The sequence below is a fragment of the Dermacentor silvarum genome, chromosome 3 (genome assembly GCF_013339745.2).
Source record: "Dermacentor silvarum isolate Dsil-2018 chromosome 3, BIME_Dsil_1.4, whole genome shotgun sequence".
NCBI lineage: Eukaryota > Metazoa > Arthropoda > Arachnida > Ixodida > Ixodidae > Dermacentor > Dermacentor silvarum.
Window position 1 is genome coordinate 156,113,529 of NC_051156.1, and position 20,000 is coordinate 156,133,528.

General features: G+C 50.4%; 1 protein-coding gene across 1 annotated transcript in view; it reads left to right on the forward strand.

Moving 5' to 3' along the window:
• Positions 1 to 20,000, forward strand: part of LOC125944023 (neprilysin-1-like) — a 71,965-nt gene that overhangs the window by 13,700 nt on the left and 38,265 nt on the right. The window contains exon 2 of the mRNA XM_049663749.1: positions 15,624 to 15,908. Coding sequence (XP_049519706.1) covers positions 15,624 to 15,908 — 285 coding nt within the window. The remainder of the gene's footprint in view (positions 1 to 15,623; positions 15,909 to 20,000) is intronic.

A 20,000-nucleotide genomic window follows, 5' to 3' on the forward strand; every position in this document is an offset into this window, starting at 1 on the left:
GGTTGTCCATCATGCGTTCAACTGTTGCGGGGGCGTTGCAAAGCCTGAAAGGCTTAACACGAAATTCATATAGGCCATCTGGTGTTACAAAGGTCGTTTTAGGTTGGTCTTCGGGTGCCATGAGAACTTGGCAATAGCCGCTGCGTAAGTCGATAGAAGAGAAGAAATCCGCGCCTTGGAGACAGTCAAGGGCGTCGTCAATTCTCGGAAGAGGGTAAACATCTTTACGAGTTATTTTGTTAAGACGACGGTAACCGACACAGAATCGAATCGATCCATCCTTCTTCTTAAAGGCCATCCTTGCCCTATGTGACATGGGAGTGCCAATCACGACCCCTAAATTCAAATTCACCTCGTTTAGCACAAAATTCCTTTAGGGAGCCTTGGGCAGCCATCCTCGCCCAGGACTGACCTGGAGACTCAATTGAGCCTCCTCGACCAGGCACGGCGCGTGGCGGTGGCCACTGGAGTCCTGGACTAAGGACCCACCCTCCGGCCCCCTTAACCCTATTTTTCCTAAATAAAGTTATTTCTCTCTCTCTCTCTCTCTCAACAATGAACAACGGGAGATGCCCAGGGGCTATCCGAAGGCTGAATGACGCCGCGCTTGAGCATGTCAGCTATTTGATCATCGATAAGGCGGCGCTCTGTCGCGGATACACGATATGGTCTTTGTCGTAGTGGCGCACTGTTACCCGTATCGATGCGATGACAAACAGTTGACGTGCGGCCCAAGGGAAGCATGCTGGCAGTCGAAAGACGAACGGAACTTGTCGAGAAGGCGTTGAAGCTGGGCGCGTTGGGATACAGTCAACGTGCCGGCGATGGAGCCATGTAACACATCGGGCGAAGTCGGCTCCTGCGCGGGGTTACAGGTCACTCCGGCGACCTCATGAGTGGTGATGGAAACAGTTGGCATGTCAATCACGGCAGCAGGGTCGACACACTGGACGCGGCCAACGCACTCCCCACGGAGCAAAGTGAGAGGACAGGACAATCGGTTGGCGACGAGCAGTCTGCTGACACCGGCATGAACGTTCAAAAGAGCGAAACGCAGCGGGGAACATTTGCGACGAGCGTAAAATTGCAGATGGCGTAAAAAAGGCGCTCGCACCATCAACAATGTTGCATGACAGCGTGGCAAGGGCAGATGAGTGCGGTGAAATTGTAACATCTTCGGCAACAAATACTTTATCTTCAGGTTCACGAGCGTCAAGAGGTGGGGCACGACAGCGTTTGCAATTCCACTGCACCACGAGAACAGTCGATGATGGCCTTATTAGCGGAAAGGAAGTCCCAGCCCAAAATAAGGTTCGTGCGAACAAGAACACAGCACCAAAAATTCGACGATGTAGATGAGGCCGTTGATCACAACGCAAGCAGTACATGCAGCTGCAGGTGTGATGCGGTCGGCGCTTGCAGTACGAAGTGATACGTTTGACAGGGGCGTCGTAACTTTTCTGAGCGAACGGCAAAGGTGGGCACTAATAACTGAAACTGCGGCGCCAGTGTCCACGAGAGCGAGTGCAGCGACGCCGTCCACATGTACATCAATAACATTAGTCGGAGAAGGGAGAGGCCTTGGTCTGTTCGTGGGTGATGCAGTTCTTGCCTCTGGAACTGCGGCGATTAGTTTTCCCGTTCAGGCGTAGAAGGACGACGACGCATCGGCGAAAGCGAGCGGCGTAGAGGCGATGGCGAACGGCGGTCAATAAGAGGGCGGTGCAAACTTGCTCGTGGAAGAGCTGCGCAAACTTGCTCAAGGAAGAGCTGCGCAAACTTGCTCGTGGATGACCTGGCGAAGGTTGGCCGACAAAGACGAGGGTGGTGGCGTGGCTGAGGACAGCAGCGAAAGCTGACGAGCGACCTCAGGATGGACGAACTCCTTTATCTGGCCAAGCAGGAAGTCCATCTCAGGAGCCGCGGTCATGCTCGCGAGGGTTTCGTCTGACACAGGTGGGCGCCGCGTGAGAAGACGCTGTCTGCAGAGCTCGTCGAAGCTCTGGCAAAGCTCAATGACCTGAGAAACAGTGCGTGGGTTTTTGGACAGCAGCATATGAAAGGCATCGTTGGAAATGCCCTTCATGATGTGACCTACCTTGTCCGCCTTCACCATCGTCGGGTTGACACGCCGGCAGAGGTCGACGATGTCCTCTACTGTAGCTGGTGAACGTTTCCCCAGTTTGCTGGGATCGGCTTCGTAGGCGTTGTTCAGCGCGAAGTTTGCGCACGCCAGGGCGGCCGAAAACAACTGCGATGCTGGTTTTGAAGCTAGCCCACGTGCGGAGATCGGCTTCGTGGTTTTTTAACTAGAGCTTGGCGACGCCCAATAAATAGAATATCGCGTTGCCGAGCTTTGAGGGATCGTCCCATTTGTTAGTGTTGCTGCCGCGTTCATACCATTCCAGCCAAACTTCAACGTCTTTCTCATCGGTGCCGCTGAAGATGTCAGGATCCCGCTGACGCTGGGCACCCGCACATACGATGGCTGGAGTAACCGGTGGGGATGTCGGGCTGGGGTCGTCAGGCATGACGGACGGCAAAGTTCGGGTGCGTAATTCCAGGTTAGGGGAAAAACCGCAGCACCTCCACCAGAATATAATATGAATACCGGACAAGAGAACAGCAGGCAGCGTGTCTCAAACAGAGCAGCTCAGGCAATCTCGAGCTCGCGCCTCCCGGACGAATGGCTGCAGCGCTGGTCATTCCTCTTCACTACAACATATATATATATATATATATATATATATATATATATATATATATATATATTGTCATATTGTGACACACTTACTTGCGTTCTAGGTTTACGCCTTAACAGAATGTGGGGCATCCAAGACGGGTGAAGAGAAAGACGACGTGCGGCTGGCTAGCTGAATCTCGACAGGCACTCAGCTGATCAAGGCTGTCGCGACGAACTCTGCCTGGCTGGCTGTTCAATAAACGCCTTTCGTGGGCGTAACAAAGTGGTGGAGCGTACAGGGTACGACACAACGTACCACGGAAGTCGGAACACCTAGAACTTCGCCGGAGCCGCCATCTTGCCGGTCTCTTCCCAGCGACCTTCCCAATGGCTCAGGCCGGAAGTGGACAAACGCCAGCTCTAGTTGCCCTTGCTCCAGGGTCGACTCCGTTTGGACCCTTGCCGCACTACAGGGAACCACGCTCGTTCGCGGGAAAAAGCGGGCGAAGATGTCACGAGTGGATGACGCACTATGCAAGGGTGAGCCGATAGAACCGTTGGGAACCTTACTCAGCTTGCATACGTCGTACTGTTTCTGAGTGAGACAGCGCTGATGTGGTACGAAAACCACGAATACTGCCTAAAAACGTGGAAGTGCTTCGTTGAGGAAGTCAAGTGTTTTGGCGACTACTATTCCAAAAAGAAGCGCGCGGAGCGAACACAGCTAGCTCAAAGAGGTCAAGCTCCCGGAGAAACTTGCACTACATACGTAGAAGAGATCCCGAAGCTGTGCAAAACAGTGAATTCACAGATGTCTGAGGAAATTCTAGTCGGACACATCTTCAACGGAATTGCAGATGATGTCTATAATTGCCTTATAGGCCGGGAACACGTCGATTCCGTCTCAGATGTCGTACGTCACTGCCGTACATTTGAGACGTTGAAGACACGTCGCATTGCGCCTAAATTTGGACCACTGGCAAATGTGACAACCGTTGCCAGCGTTGATGAGAGCCCGTCCACCAATCTTTGCTCTACTATACGGCAGATCGTGCGTGAAGAACTGCATGCTGCGACACGAGATGCTTGCGTGTGCATCGTTGCAACGTCATGCAACAACCTGTTGCCTATTCCCCGCAGCATATGGTGCCTGCAGCACCGTGCGCTTCGTGGCCGCCGTCGGTATGTGTCACGGGCATCAACCACAGAAGAGCTCAATGGCCACGTGAGGGCGCATTTACGCCCGATCAACGACATGAAGAACATCTTTTCCCCGGCAGGTTTGCACACAGGCCGACCGTTCATCCTGTGTAGCAGGCTCAGCCACTTCACTCCGCTACAGGATCCCCCACGGCTGAGCGCTTCGAGGCGCAGTTCATCGATTGTCGTTTACCTGTGGGCTATAGCTGCGGCGATTTGGGCCATATTGCTAGGTACTGCAATCGCCGCCAACCACCGATGTTCGACCGATCGACGATGTCTAGGCGGTACCGCGCTCCACTTCAAACGTACTCATCCCCGCACACATATCCAGGAAGCATCCCTCACAAGCGCCCGGAGGTGCTGCAGAACCGTTCTCCAGCATCCGACTGCAGCTTGACACCACCACCTCGCGTAAGCCGGTCACCGTATCCGCGGCGTCGCTAACTGTCGCCAGCTCCGGAAAACTAGTCAGCGCGGCCGTTGGAGGTGAGGTCGCTGGACAATCTTAGATGTCGCCAGAGATACCTCCACCCATTTGTATGTTTAAGAATAAGGTGTCTGTCCCTGATTGACGGAGTTTCAACAATGGCCTTAGTGGACACGGGAGCAGTGTTGCCATGGTCGGACGAGATGGCATAGCCCAAAGTTAGAGAAACTGTAGCCCAAATATAGCCAAACACAAAACGAGAGCAAAATATGTCGTAGCCAAATATAGCCATTTTTATTTGAACTTTTATTATTACGTAAGTTTTCACATTCAACTACGGCAATCCTTTTTTGCACAACCAGGTGCAACCGAATATTCTTGCCGCCGTGACAGTCGACATCACGCTTGCACACAGAACCTTTTGCATGGAGGAAGGAACTTTTTGGTTGGTCCCGGAAGTAGAGCACTGCACGGGCCGATTTTTGCAGGCCGGGCCCGGCCCGGGCCCGTTTTTACATTGGGCGGCCCACCCGAGCCCGATCAAAACTTTTATGGCGAGACCCGAGCCCGGCCTGGGCCCAGAAATAATCTACGTTACCCGCCCGGCCCGGCCCGCCACCCCTTTACCTTAAGCCCGGCCCGAGCCCGGCTCGAAACCGACCCGAACCCGGCCCGAGACCGAAAAATACATGTTTTTCAGAGTTGAGAAGCCCGACAATAACTCGCAGAAAGCCCGAGCCAAGCCCGGGTCCGCGTCAAAAAACCCGAGCCCAGCCCGGGCCCGGGTCAAAAAGCACCCGCCGTGCCCGAGCCCGACCCGAGCCCGTGAAAAAACTGCTCTACCCGGCCCGGCCCGGCCCGTGGGCCGGGCCGGGCCCGGGCTTTCGGGTAAGCCCGAGCCCGTGCAGTGCTCTACCCGGAAGCTCTCAAGTTCCAGCGAATTGCTACAGAGGGCGAAATCGTGGTGATTTTATTTTAAAACAGATAGTAATAAGCTACTATTTTTAGTTACGTACAGTAATAATAGCTAAGAACTCTGCTTTTTAGCTCACGTGAACACAAAATGATTTTCAGCATCATTGAGCTCTCACCGGACCACCTGCCTACGACGTAGAAAAATTTTAGCTGCCCAGCGGTCTGCGACGGTGACGAACCCACGGCTTCTTCTTTATGAGCGCAAACCAGTGTTTCGCGCTATGATATCTCGCGTTATTGGGCTCATCGTTCTATCTTGCTTTCTCGTTAATTAGCATGGCCCAGGTTACCTGGCACACGCTTTATATAGTTTCCATTCACGTCAAACTGGCCGCCATCTTAGGACTCTACACGCCAAGAACATGCATTAAGAGGAAGTGACCGACAGCGGATGCCACTCGCTGTCTCAGTCGGTGTAAGCGAAGCTTTTAAGGGTTCCTGCGCAAGACGAAAGTCCAGTGTAAGTAGCGCGCCGTCGTTTGCGGCGACCGACGAGCAAGTCCCGAACGTAACTCGCTCGAAATGTCGAAAGCTGCGACGGCTCACAAAGAGCAAAGGTAAACGAGAAATTGATAACAGTGGTAATCCTGTGAAAACCGGTTAATCCTGCGAAAACCAGTTATAACGGTAATATCGTATTCGTGGAGTCTGAGGCTCCACCTCGCAAGTCGTCCGGATGGGTCTTTCAAGCTTGCTAGCCAGCACAGTGAATGGTGGTCGCTGACTGCATGAAACGGCCTGCTGTAGAGATATGCTCCAACCTTGCTGATGGCCCATATGACTGCCAAGCACTGCTTCTCCGCCGCAGAATAGTTTCTTTCAGCTTTTGAGAGAGTGCGGCTAGCCTACCCTATTACCTTCTCTTCTCCATTCTGCCACTGAACTAAAACTGCGCCAAAACCCACATTGCTGGCAACTGTGTAGGACTTCTTTGTCTGCGGTCTCGTCGAAGCCGGCAAGAATTGGCGGGGATTGCAAACGCTTCTTTAATTCTTTGAAAGCAGTGTCTTGTTCGGTATGCCACACGAAGGGTATGTCTTCTTTCGTGTTAGAAGTTCAGGAAAATTTTGAGAACTTTTCTACAAATCGCCTGTAGTAAGCGCATAAGTCCCAAAATTCGACGCACCTCTTTCTTATCTCGTGGCTTGGGAAATCCTGCGATGGCTGCAGTCGTCTCGGGGTCTGGCCCAATACCTTGAGCGCTGATGACGTGACCCAAGAAACGAAGCTCTTCAAATCCAAACTGGCCCTTTTCCGGTTTGATTGTCAAGCCGGCCGACTGGATAGCCTGGAGCACTGAACGTAACCTCTCCACATGCTGCCTCAAACGCGGAAGAGAATACCACAACGTCATCCAAGTAGACTAGGCATGATTGCCATTTGAGACACGAAAGGACACTGTCCATCATGCGGTGTAAGGCCGCTGGCGCGCAACAGAGGCCGAATGGGAGTGCTTTAAACACATAAAGTCCGTGCGGAGTAACGAAAGCTGTTTTTTTACGATCTCTTTCGTCCACTTCAATTTGCCAATATCCGCTTTTTAAATCCAATGAAGAAAAATACTTTGCATCACACAGCCGGTCCAAGGTGTCATCGATACGTCGCAAGGCGGTAGACATCACGCTTGGTGAGGCTGTTCAGTTTCCGGTAATCAACACAGACTCTCATTGTGCTGTCCTTTTTCCTGGCAAGAACTACCCGGCGACGCCCATGGGCTTTTTCACGGCTGAATGGCATCGTCCTGAAGCATCTCTTGCACCTGATCCTTTATGATCTCCTGTTGTTTCGGCGATACTCGGTATGGGTGTTGGTATACAGGTCTGGTTGCTTCGTCTGTTATTATACGGTGTTTAACAATCTGCGTTCGCCGTACTCTTGAGGAAGTAGAGAAACACTCTGCAAAAGCACCTATGAGGTCTTGTATGGCTTTCGCCTCGGCTGGCGATAGGTGTGGGCTGATTGCAACTGCTGCTGCGGCCTTATTCGTAGTTTCCGCAGGAGGTGGCTCCGACTCCAAGGTACATAAGCTTGTCACTGCAGTAAAGCTGTGCAGAAAGGCGATGGCAGTGTTCTTCGCGACATGCTGAAGTTCATTTCCGAAGTTTGTCAGCAATAGATCGGCAAGTCCATCGCGTAAGCGGATAATGCCCCTAGCAATGCAAATACCTTTCTTCAGCTATAGCTCGACATTGCCGTCCGCTATACCCTCGGAGTCAACGAATGCTTGATTTCTGACGCAAACCAGTACACTGATTCGTAGTGGCACAGTTACGTCTGCGTCGAGAACTCGCAAGGCAGTGTAGTCCGGTTCCTCAGGCTCCTCCATGTCAATGGCCAGCTTCGTCGAGAAGGAAACGCTAGGATTCTGCTGGGCAATTATAGCACCGTTTGCGTGCAGAAAATCCATATCGAGTATAACGTCTCTCGAACAGTCCGGAAGTACTATGAATTCGGTAACGTAAGTTACACCTGGAATCAGAATTCTTGCGGTGCATATTCTAGAGGATTAATGAGGTGACCCCCACCCGGTCCGTTCCACGGCGTCAAAACTTTCATCAGCTGCTTTGCGGGTGCGTAGCTTACGATTGAATAATCAGCACCCGTGTCTACTAAAGCATTCGATTCACGTCCATCCACGGCAATAAGTAAGTCTGAAGAAATTTTCTGCGTACTTATCGTAGTCGTCGCTTTCTGCTTGTCGCTACTGCACTGTGACATTGACGGAGGATGTTCGCTTTGTCGAACGTCAGCGGCCTTGCCTCCCCAGGTCGCTGGCTTTAGTTTTCCGGGCTCGGGCTTTCTGAACGACGTCTTGAGGACTTGAAAAGGGTCGTGGGCTTGGTGATCGCTAGCGGGCGGGCGCTGGTCACTGTGGCTGGTGTTGGTAACTAGCAGCTGCAAGCTGACTTCGCGACAAGTAATCTTTATTATCTATGGGTCTTTTCCCATTGCGGGGGCAAGGTGCATTGACAGTAAATCGACGAAGGCCGACTAGCCGATATGGGCACTATCTGTACATGTGTACAGCCTCTCCGCAATGGAAGCAGAGCGGCGTCCTGTTGGGTGTGCGCCAAACGTCGCTTTTCCGTGGTCTGCACTCTCCCTGGAAAGATCCACTGCGCGGAGCCGGTGGGCGGGCGCTGAGGGCTGCGAATGATGCAGTCTGCACGGGAGGCTGACGCACAGCGTCAGCGTATGTTGGTACGCGGCGTTCCTGCAGTGGTTGCCCGAGTGAAACAGGCTGCACCTCCGGTTGGGGATTCTAACATCGCATGCCTAACTTCATCCCGAATGAGGGCGGCGAGCGAAGAAACAGTCGATGCGACTTGCGGTTGCAGATGCTTCCGAAGCTCTTCTTTCACGATAGATCGCACCAGTTCTCTCAGCGCGTCGGTGTTACTGCCCATGCCTACCGAAAGAACGTCCACAGGGGCGCTGCTGACATCACGGTTGTAGTGGCGGGCGCGCTGCTGCAGGGCCTTCTCTCTCGTCGTCGCCTCGGTGCGAAACTCCGCAACAGTACGTGGCGGGTTATGAACCAACCCGGCAAATAGCTCCTCCTTCACGCCACGCATTAGATGGCGCACTTTCTTCTCCTTGGACATGTTTGCACCGGCACATTTCAACAGACGGGACATGTCCTCGATGTACATGCCGACACTCTCGTTGGTGCGTTGGTTCCTGGCTTGCAGAGCATTCTCAGCCTTCTCTCGGAGATCGGCGCATTGAAAACGCAGGAAGCAGATGTCACCGAAACTCTTCCCATGACGTTAATACCGCTTCGTGATTCTCATACCACGTCTTTGCTGAATCCCCCAAGGTGAAGTACACGTGGCGACGTTTCCGTGCCGGGTCCCAGCCGTTGACATCTGCGACCCTCTCGAAGTGCTAGAATCCAATCCTCGACGTCTTCGTATGGGTAGCCATGGAACTGCTCGGGCATGCGCGGCGGGTACACGACGACCTCAGGTGATGTCACCTGGCTATAGTCATCGTTGTGGCGTCAGCGGAAGACACCGTCCGTGTGGCCGTAGCAGCGGGAAGCGGTTCGAATTCAGGAGGGTCTCCCCGAAGTCGGCGGCTTGCGAGCTGGTGCACCGGAGTCAGCTCTCCCGATTTCAATCGCTGAGGATCGGGACTCCGGTCTCTGGCACCCAGGGGACTTCCAAACATACCCAGCACCTTCACCAGAATGTAACGTTATTTCGAGGGGTAAAATACAATAACTGTTTTATTAAGGGCGAACATGTGCCCTGAAACTATGTACACGAAGAGTTTACAAGAACGTTCCACACGATTGTCTCTGCGCCGAACGCACTTCTTCCACTTCTCCAGTGATGGTCCGCGCCACTGTCTCGTGCACGTGCACGAGCAGCATATGTTGCGCCACCCCACGAAACCAAGCAGGCACGCGAGACGTAGCAGACGCCCTTCTGAGAGAGTGGCTCGCTGGCTACCGTCGTAGAAGACATGCTTAGGAGCAGACTTACGACAATATTAATATCGTCAAGATATAGCAGCAAGACGACAGAATTTTAGAGCTAATGCTCAATACAGCAAGGAAATCAGCACGATCCGCTCGTTCCTGCGTTCGTGACAGAGTACTGTACAAAAAGAACTATTGTACTACAGGCCCATGATATCTCCTGGTGGTCCCGGAAAGTCCCCGTGCTTCCATCTTGCGCACTATGCATGACTTATGATCAGATTCCAAATGACCAGAAGTTTGATTTTCGAAATGATCCAACTTCTGGTCATTTGGGATCTGTGCAAATGCTGTACCGCATGCAGGAAATGTCCTACTGGCCTAAAATACCTCAGACGATCGACCAGTACGTGTCCAGCTGCAGCGAGTATCAATGTAACAAGCGTCCGACGAACGCTCCGCCTGGTCGACTACATCCATGCCACCCCCAAGCACTCCTTTCGAGCAAGCCCGCATCGACCTTGTCGATCTATTCCCGTGGTCATCTGATGGGAATCGCTGGATTGTCGTGTGTGCCGTTCACTTGACACGCTACTGTGAGACAACCGCTATACCATCGGCTACTGTCAGCAAAGTGTGTATCTTTCTGCAGCGTTTCGTCATTCTCCGACATGTATCTCCCAGAGGCATCATCAGCGATCGTGGGCGCCAGTTCACTGCAGGCGTGGTCGAAGTGATGCTCCATCTATGTGTTTCAAGTTTTCGACATTCCACCCCGTATCATGCACAAACAAATGGCCTTACGGGACGCACCAAAAGAACATTCACTATCATGCTGTCCGTGTACGTCACGTCCGATTGTAAGCACTGGGACAGAGAGTTACCTTTCATTAAGTACGCATTCAATACCTCACAGCACGAAATACAGGCTACAGTTCCTTCTTTCTTCTTTATGTTCGTCCATCGCGTTATAAATTGGACACTATCTTCCCGTTTTCAAGCCACAATGATCTTTGTACATCCGAGACTATCTCTATTGCTGAAGAGGCCCGACGAATTGCTTCTTTGCGCACGCCAGTTTCACAAGACAGCTCGAAGGCACGCTACGACCGATGACCCTGGTGAATTCGTGTGGCTGTGGAAACCAACAAGAAAACGTGGGTTATGTGAAAAACCACTGGCCACTATGAGGGGCCGTATGTTATCATGGATCGTATAAGCGACTTGACCTACCGTATAGCACGCCTCACATCAAATGGCTGACGGTCAGCAAAGACTGAAATTACGCATGTCGCCCGTTTAAAGCCTTTCGTTTCTCGACAGCATGTTGACTTACCCGGTGGGCTTCATCTGCGCGGAGGGGATTGTGACCCTCTTACGTGCGTTCTCGGTTTACGTCTTAACAGAATGTGGGGCATACAACACGAGTGAAGAGAAAGACGACGTGTGGCTGGCTAGCCGAATCTTACAGGCACGCAGCTATCAGGGCCGTCGCGACTAACTCTATATATATATATATATATATATATATATATATATATAATGTTGGTACAGCGTCCCGGTTTGGCGGTGCATTCGAATTTTTTGGAAGTTACAATATCTATTGCAAAAGAAAATCAATGTTGCGGATCTTCCCGGCATACTACTGAACACAGGCCACTTTTTCTTTCTCATAGAGGCGCAAGTTTAGTTAAGGGGCCATAGCACATCTACCATGTCTGTGCCAAGCTGAAACTGATCCGCGCGTTTACATTAAGCGAAGCTTTATAGGCTCGCAAGTGTACGCCGTGGTGGTGGTGGTGTTGTTGGCAGTGTCACGTTGAAAAGTGGGCTGATCCTGGCTATAATGCAGAAAGGGACCAAGCTCACTGGCACATGCCAGAGGCAAAAAGAAAGAGAGAAACAAAGAGAGGGAGAAAGAGAGAGAAAGAACGCAGGAGAGAGACAGAGAGAAATAGAGAGGGAAAGAAGGGGAGAGAAAGTTAGATAGAGAGAGAGAAAGAGAAAAGAGAAAGAGAGAGAAAGAAAGAGCGAACGAGAAAGAGAGATAAACAAACAAACAAACAAACAAAATCCCCACGAAGGTCAAATACGCACATGACAAGCTTTTAAGCGAAGCTTTATAGGCTCACAAGTGTCAGTGGTGATGGTGTCACGCTGAAAAGTGGGTCGATCCTGGCAATAGTGCAGAAAAGGTCCAAGCTCAATGGCACATACCAGGGACAAAAAAGAAAGAGAGAAACAGACGGAGACAGAAAGAGAGAGATAGAAAGAAATAAGAGAGAGAGAGAGAGAGAAAAAGAAGCAAGGATAGATAGAAAAAGAGAATTATATATACGGTAGCCAGGCACCACGTTTGTTTCGCACTCTAGAGCTGCATTTCACACCAGTACCCGGCACTCGTCCAGCGCCTGTCCGTATGCCAGTGTCAGTATGCCGCGCCTGTCCAGCGCCCCAGCATCCAGCGCGCGACACAGGGCCCATAATCCGGCATTGCACTGGGCACTGGATACTGGGCTTTGCATTAGGCACTCCTAGTTCGTGACGTTTTAGTGGCGCTCGGCAGGAGAAAGAGCACGACTTGCATAAACCACGTCTTGCTCTTGACTTTTGATTCCACTGCAGCAGGGGCTCCAGCTTCAATTCCATGCCAACTTGCATCAGTGTGTATAATAGTAGGGGCGGTTGCATTGAAATCACGGAGCCGTGGTCCTGACATGAGACATCGCTTGAGGGTCTGTAATGCGGCTTCACAGTCATCCAACCACAGAAAACGCGCGCTCCAAGTCGGAAGTTTGTGAAGAGGAGCGGCGATAGTCGCGAAGTCATGGACAAAGCGGCAGAAATAGGACGCTAGTCGTAGGAAGCCGCGAAAGTCTTTAATGGTGGTTCGTGGCGGAAATCGTAACAATGCAGCGATCTCATCGCGATCAGGCAGAATGCCATGCTTACTCACGACGTCGCCCAATACATATTGTTTCGGCTTGCAAATCAACACTCTCTAGTATACAGTTGGAGACCAGCACTTGCTGGACACGTGAGAACTTCGTGTAGACGTTGTACGTGCTAGGAGAAACTCGACGAAAAAGTTACAATGTCGTGCAAGTAACAAAGGCAGGTCTAATGTGGCAACATTATACTAATCCATAAGAAAGGGAGACGTTATAGAATTCAAAAATTGTGGGGCCATTAGCTTGCTTTCAGTATTGTATAAATATTCATCAAGATAATTTGCAATAGAATAGGCTGGCTTCAGGAAGGGATATTCTACAATGGATCACATTCATGTCATCAATCGTGTAATCGAGAGATCTGCGGAGTACAATAAACCGCACAATATGGTTTTCATAGATTATAAAAAGGCATTTGATTCAGTAGAGATACCAGCAGTGATAAATGCATTGCATAATCGAGGAGTACAGGAGGCATATGTGAATATCTTGGGAAATATCTAGTACAAAGACTCCACAGCTACAACTGGTTCTCCACACGAAAAGTAGAAAATTACCTATCAGGAAAGGGGTCCGGCAAGGAGACACAATCTCTCCAATGCTATCGCGACATGCTTAGAAGAATTATTCAAGCTCTTAGACTGGGAAGGCTTAGGAGCGAGGATCAACGACGAATGTCAGCAACCTTCGGCTTGCAGAACACATTGCCCTGTTCAGCAACAATGGAGACGAATCGGAACAAATGATTGAGCATCTTAACCGAGAAAGTGTAAGAGTCGGGTTGAAGATAAATACGCAGAAGACAAAGATATTTTTCAATAGCCTGGCAAGAGAACAAGAATTCAGGATCGCCAGTCAGCTGAGTACGTTTATCTACGTCAATTACTCACAGGGGACCCTGACCACGAGGACAAAATTTACAGAATAATAAACTTGGGTTTCAGTGCATACGGCAGGCATTGCCGAATCGTTCCTGGGAGCTTACCACTGTCGTTGAAAAGAAAAGTGTACAATCATTGCATTCTACCGGTGCTAACATATGGGGCAGAAACTTAGAGGTTAACAAAAAAGCTCGAGAACAAGTTAAGGACCGCACAACGAATGATGGAACGAAAAATGTTAGGCCTAACGTTAAGAAACAGGAAGGGATCGATGTGTAACAGAGAAAAAACGGAGATAACCGAGATTCTAGTTGACATGAGGTGGAAAAAATAAAGCTAGGCAGGCCATGTAATGCGTAGGATGGGTACTTGGAGGACCATTAGAGTTAAAAAAATAGGTACCATGAGAATGGATGCGCAGTCGAGGATGGCATGCGGAAAACTGGGTGTCACGATGAAGTTAAGAAATTTGCAGGCACAAGTTGGAATCAGCTAGCTCAAGACAGGGGCAATTAGAGGTCGCAGGGAGCGGCCTTGGTCTTGCGGTGGACATAAAAATAGGCTGATGACGATGATAAGTTTCGCTAAGGAACGAAAGGCCAAACTAAAGCTGACGGAACCCGTGCATTTAGCGCTGATAACATGAACCAAGAGCCTCATTGGAGTGCACTTATGTCAGTATCCGAGCTTGTTGGTAAGAAAGCATCTTTGAACGAAACAGCGCAAAAGCCCGGACACACCGATCACTGTGTGTCCGTTTTCTACACGTCGTGTCGTATCTTTTTCACTGTTTCTCTAAAGAGGTTGCCTAATTGCGGGTCTCTGGCAGATATCTTGTTCCTATGACGTGGCTAAAAATCCTGTTGATAATGATGTGAGACGCGTTCGGACTTTTAAAGCGGTGTTCACGATCAAAATCTAATTTGTATAAACGGTGTGTCCAAAAAGTAACTGTGCAGTGGAAAGAGTGGTCTTAATATTTCCTGTTTTACTCACGGCATTGTAATTGTGTCAACATATCGCACTTGAAACAGCGATGTGATTCAAACTTATCATTATATATTTATTTGCTCAGTGCACAGTTGCCTTTCGGACACCCTAGTATAAGCGTGGAAAGCGTGGTTTACTCCTCATCTACGGCAAGGTGAGTGCTCCGACTAAGGCGAGAGTTGAGTAGCCTGTGCCCTCATACCCCTCACTTTCGCATTCTCCAGTGTGTGTGATATCTGCGGTCATAAGCGAGGTGCATATTTAGAGATAATATCTTGCCAAGCTTTTAACAATCAGCGAAGCAAACAAAAAGAGAACAACCTCACTAAGATTTGCAGCGAAGGTAGATCAGGAAGAACAACAATTTAGATATGTAGGACAATCATGTCGTTTTGTGATATTAGCATAGCAGAATATCTGGTGACGTGTTCGACAGTCGCTAAGAGCCCTGATGGAAAATCTTGTGACACAGTCATCAATGAACTAGAGCTGACTAGGTACGGTCGTGTTTTTTTCTTTAACTAGTCCCCTGTTAAACCTTGATTGAATTAAGTCGATTGAGCCCTAGAATTATTCCATCATATCGAGAACACCTGTAAATCGTAAACAGTTATTACACCCATGCGAATAAGTAAAAATCTATCCAAGAAGAAAATGTTATATTTTTCCTGCATATGCACTTATCGTAGACAGCGAACGCGCTCACCAACCTCTTGCGTTCTTGAATAGAAGCGGCATACTTTCTTTACAGGTAGAAAGTGCCCTTCAGCTGAGCGAAAACTGGGAATGCCTATATTGCTCCCATATTTTAGCCGTATTTCCCAATAAAAGTTTGTTAAACCGGGCGTGACATTATGTTCACTTCCTTGCTGGAAGTTTTTTGTTTTTTTTACTTCGGCATGCATCAATTAATTTTGAGGAATACAAATCTATTCCTATAGTGAAAATTGCGCGGTACTTCATTCCGGTAAACCGAACTTTGTATGTTAGCATCCTCGTGACGACACTGTAACCTGACAGATGTCAGGTTATCACTTCGTGTAGTCTTTGCGGCTGTGGAGCATAACATGGCGCCCCTCATTTGCAGAAATGTGGGCCGCATTAATTGCCAAGTACACGAAAAACACCTACCAAGGCAGTGATGTAATCATCTACCAAGTGTTCAGCCCGCTGTTTCTGGCAAAGGCGCTCGAGTCTGCAGAAGTTGGCTCGCACGGCATGCGGTGCTACATAGCCTGGAGCCTGTTCCGCCAGCTTGTAAAGTACACGGATCCCGATTTATTGGTGAAGGACGAAAAGCCCGAAGACGTCTGCTACGAGCGCGCCAACAGGCTAATGGGGTACGCTATCACCAGCCGGTACTTCCATTCGGGTGAGTTGACGAGATCGCTTTAATTCTTGATAAGTGGTCAGCATTGTTTGCGCCAAATGCGGCCCTTAATGGTTGATGGGAATGGTTACTGCAGGCTCGGCGTGTATATATATATATATATATATATATATATATATGCATGCTGAGTCGTCGAACGATGCAATGTTTTTGGTGCAGAGAAGCCGCCCTAGACAGCGCTGAAGCACCCCACGAGCCAAAAGATCGGTCGTATGTACACATTACGATGACGATAGCACAACTAGCGCTCACACTAACTATATATATATATATATATATATATATATATATACACGAGAAGAAAGGGAACCGAGGGGCCCTATTTTTATTAATCCTGTCATAAGCAGCCAACAAACATTGACACCCAGAACAACATAGGGGAAATTACTTGCACGCACTAATTGAATTAAAGAAATTATCAATAAATGGAAATGAAAACGGATGAAAAAACAACTGTCCGCAGGTGGGGAACGAACCCACGTCTTCGCATTACGCGTGCGATGCTCTCACCATTGAGCTACCGCGGAGCCGTTTTCCCATCCGCTTTCTGGGGTATTTATGTTTTACAACTGGAACTAACTCTGGGAGTGTTGTTTGTTGGCTTCTTATGATATGATTATATATATATATATATATATATATATATATATATATATATATATATATATATATATATATACAGTTAGTGTGAGCGCTAGTTGTGCCTATCGTCATCGTAATTTGTACACGCGACCGATAGCGCCGCGGTCGTAGCTCTGACAGTACTGGACCACGTCTGTGACAGTTTGGGGATTTTTGGCAATAAGCATGTGGAAGGCGTCGTCCTCGATCCCCTTCATGATGTGTCTGATTTTATCGGCTTCGGACATAGCAGCGTTGATGAGATGGCAGAGTTCCACAATATCCTCGATGTAGGACGTGATGTTTTCGCCGCTACTATACCTCAATCTCCAGCGCATGAGCCCCTTACGGCGGCATGGCGTAGGTAAAAAAGCTCCGTCGCATGCCCCCGCGCGAGGGACACGTGTAAATGCAGAGCATAGTGGGGTTTCGTGGTGTTGGTGTGGTGGTGGGGGTGATAGTGTGGTGGTGGTGGTCTGGGTTGAGAGAGAAGAGAATCGTAAGTAGGTAACGTAAAGTTGTTATTATCTTATTGGCATCACTGCGATTCTTATTATTATATTACCGGACCGTGGTTAAGTTGTTGTCGAACCACAGCCGGTCGCACACGTCGCAGCTGTGCCCGAAGCTCGGTCCAGTAACTCGCGTTTGAAGCGCGCGTCGGTACCCCCGAAGTCCCGTTGACGTTGCCCGACGGCTTCCGCGCCAGCGCCCTCCGGGGCGTCGGGCTCCGCGGCGGCGGCGGCGGCCTCCAGACGACGACGCTTGCTCGCCGCCGCCTCTCGTTCCCGTACGCCGGGGTCCGCGGCCCGACGCTGACGTGTCGCAGCCGCGTGTCGTTCTCGACTCGAAGGGTCCGCGGCCCGACGCTGACGCCTGCCCGCGGCTTCTTGTGCACGCTGCTCGGGATCCGCTTGTCGACGTTGACGCCTGGCCGCGGTTTCTCGTTCACGAAGTTCGGCGTCGGCAGCGCGCCGCCTCGCCGCCTTGTCTTCTGCCGTCGTCGACGAAAACGATGGTACGATGTCTTGAACTGGTGCTTCGGCGCTGATGTTGGAGTTGAAGGTCTTGCTTCCATCGCTTATCAACTGCGACCGCCGACGAACGCAAGAGAAGCGAGCGCAGGAGTTGACGAGTGGAGCCCGCGCCAACCCGCTTTATATTCCTAGCGCGCGCGTTAGAGGGAGAGGGGGTGGAGAGAGGGCGCGCTATCACGCCAGCACCTGCTGTTGATACGGTGCTTGCAGCGCCGGAGCGCGACTCAACTACGACGCTTCGCGCGCTGCACATGTGCTGCAAGCGTGATGCGGGAGAGGAGGAGTGGGGGAGAGGGCGCACCTGTGCTCGAGCTGTTGTGGACGGACGGCGCACGCTACATGTGAGTTAAAGAAATGCTCTGCATTTAAAAGCTTTCTCCACCCTGAAAGCGGTGGCGCTGGCATCGAAGCACACTACTCGGTTCAACCGAGCAAGGTATCACAGAGCTAAAACGCTTCCGTTCGTGCGGGGCATCGCTGCCGTCTCCACTCGCCTGCTCCTTTGCCCGTAAAGCCGTTGAGCTGTTACTCTCTATTGTCGACTTCGCTGATGACGAATACGGTGCTTCTTGCGGTTCTCGACGCGCCCACGCACAAGCTGTTGGGGTGGCTCTCATACTTCCTCGCGGTTGTCTGTGCTCGGGCTTGTCGCTGTCCGATGTGAAAGGTCGGGTGCACGTTCCTGGTAATCGCTGAGATGTGCATAATTTCCTGTATTCTTGTGGGAATTTTTGTTGCAGCGGTGGGCTTCCGTAGGGAACACATACGACGTTTCAAGACATCCCGCTATCGTGCGTTGTAGCCTTTCTTTCCGGCTTACCTTGTGGGCCTCCATGATTTCCTCTGCCTTGTTGTACACCCCTATCACAACGAGGCATAAAGTTGGCTTTCTGTGTGAGAGCCGGAGTGCTTGCTTATGCGCCTTAAGTTTCAAACAACTGGTAGAGAGCATCCACTTCCGCATAGCCTGAATTTAGGTATGGTGCCGAGTCCGTAATTCGACTCATAATCAGGGCCTGCACTAGTTGGATCAGGTCCTGTACTTTGAGTCTCCTCTGCCTGCTCGTTACTAGTTGCACCATGCGCAAGATCTGCATAGTGGTGTGTTACAGTTTGTGTATGGCGTCTCTTTCGCCCCACCTTTTTGTAAGTGTAAGCTGAGTATGAGAAATCTGTCCACCTCGGGGGTTTCTCCATGACCTACTCGCAGATCGATGCTTGTGCCAGGGTTGCTGGTGTTCCTCGTGAGCGCTTCTCGATTATGAGGAACTCCGACTTCTACGGCGCGCATTGCAGTCTGCTTGTCTCCGCGTATCTTACTACGATGTCTGCTGCCCCCTGTAATGTCTCTGCCTATTCTGCTCTTGACTCTCCGTGCGTCCTTATCGTAATGTCTCCATACTGGGCCTGTCTGATAATTCGTATTTCGTCGAGTTACCTAAGGGGTTTCATCATGGCTATGTTGAAAAGTGTCGGTGATAGCACTGCTCTATGTGGCCTTTCTTTGTTCGGTGTGTCTACTGACTGCGACCTCCCATTTCCCAGTTTTATTTTGGCTGTACGATCCGTCAGGAAAGCCCTCACGTAGTTGTAAATTCGTTGGCCACAATTCGTGTTACTGAGATTCGCTAGTATGAATTCGTGCCCCACGTTGTCAGAGGCCCTCTTTAGACTTAGAGCTCGAATTTCTTTCGGGCAGTACGATGTTGCTGCATTCAGTGCTTCCTCTTTGAGCTGCAGAAGCACCTCTTGCGTTGACAGGTTGGGCCGAAAACCAAACATCGTGTTCGCATCAGTTCCGGCTCTTCGAGATGCGTCTGTAGCCTGTCTAGGATAATGCGTCCCACCAGTTTACCGAGGCGAGACATAAGCGAAATGCGTCTTAGGTTCTCGAAGCAGGGCGTTTTTCGCGGCTTTAGCATGAGAGTAATCTCTGCATGCTTGAATTCCATGGGTAAGGTCCCTCGGATGCAGTGTAAATTGAAGACTTCCAGTATTGCTTGCACGGTTCAGTCATCCATGTTACCTAGTAACTTGTTGGTCATTGCGTGTCCTTGCCCAGGGTGGTGTTTCGAGTGAATCTTGCGATCGGTCGCGTCAGCTCGGAAAGCGTTGTATGCTGGTCGAGCTAGCCGTTTTATAGTCACGCGTAGTCAGCGGTGGGCTGTGCCCCGAGTATTGGCTGGCGATTGTAGGGCACACAATAGCTCAGGAGGGACTGGTGGGCTAGCTGGTTATGTATGTCTATTTCATCACAGCGCACACTAAATGGATAGGGACCGATAGAGTAGACACGACAAAGTGTTGTGGAAACTGGTTTATTGCCTCGCAAAGCGCTTGTAAATATACAATTTGATGCACGGCACGCCCAGAAAAAACACTAAAACAAAGGCGATACGTGAAGCTCTTCCTCGAT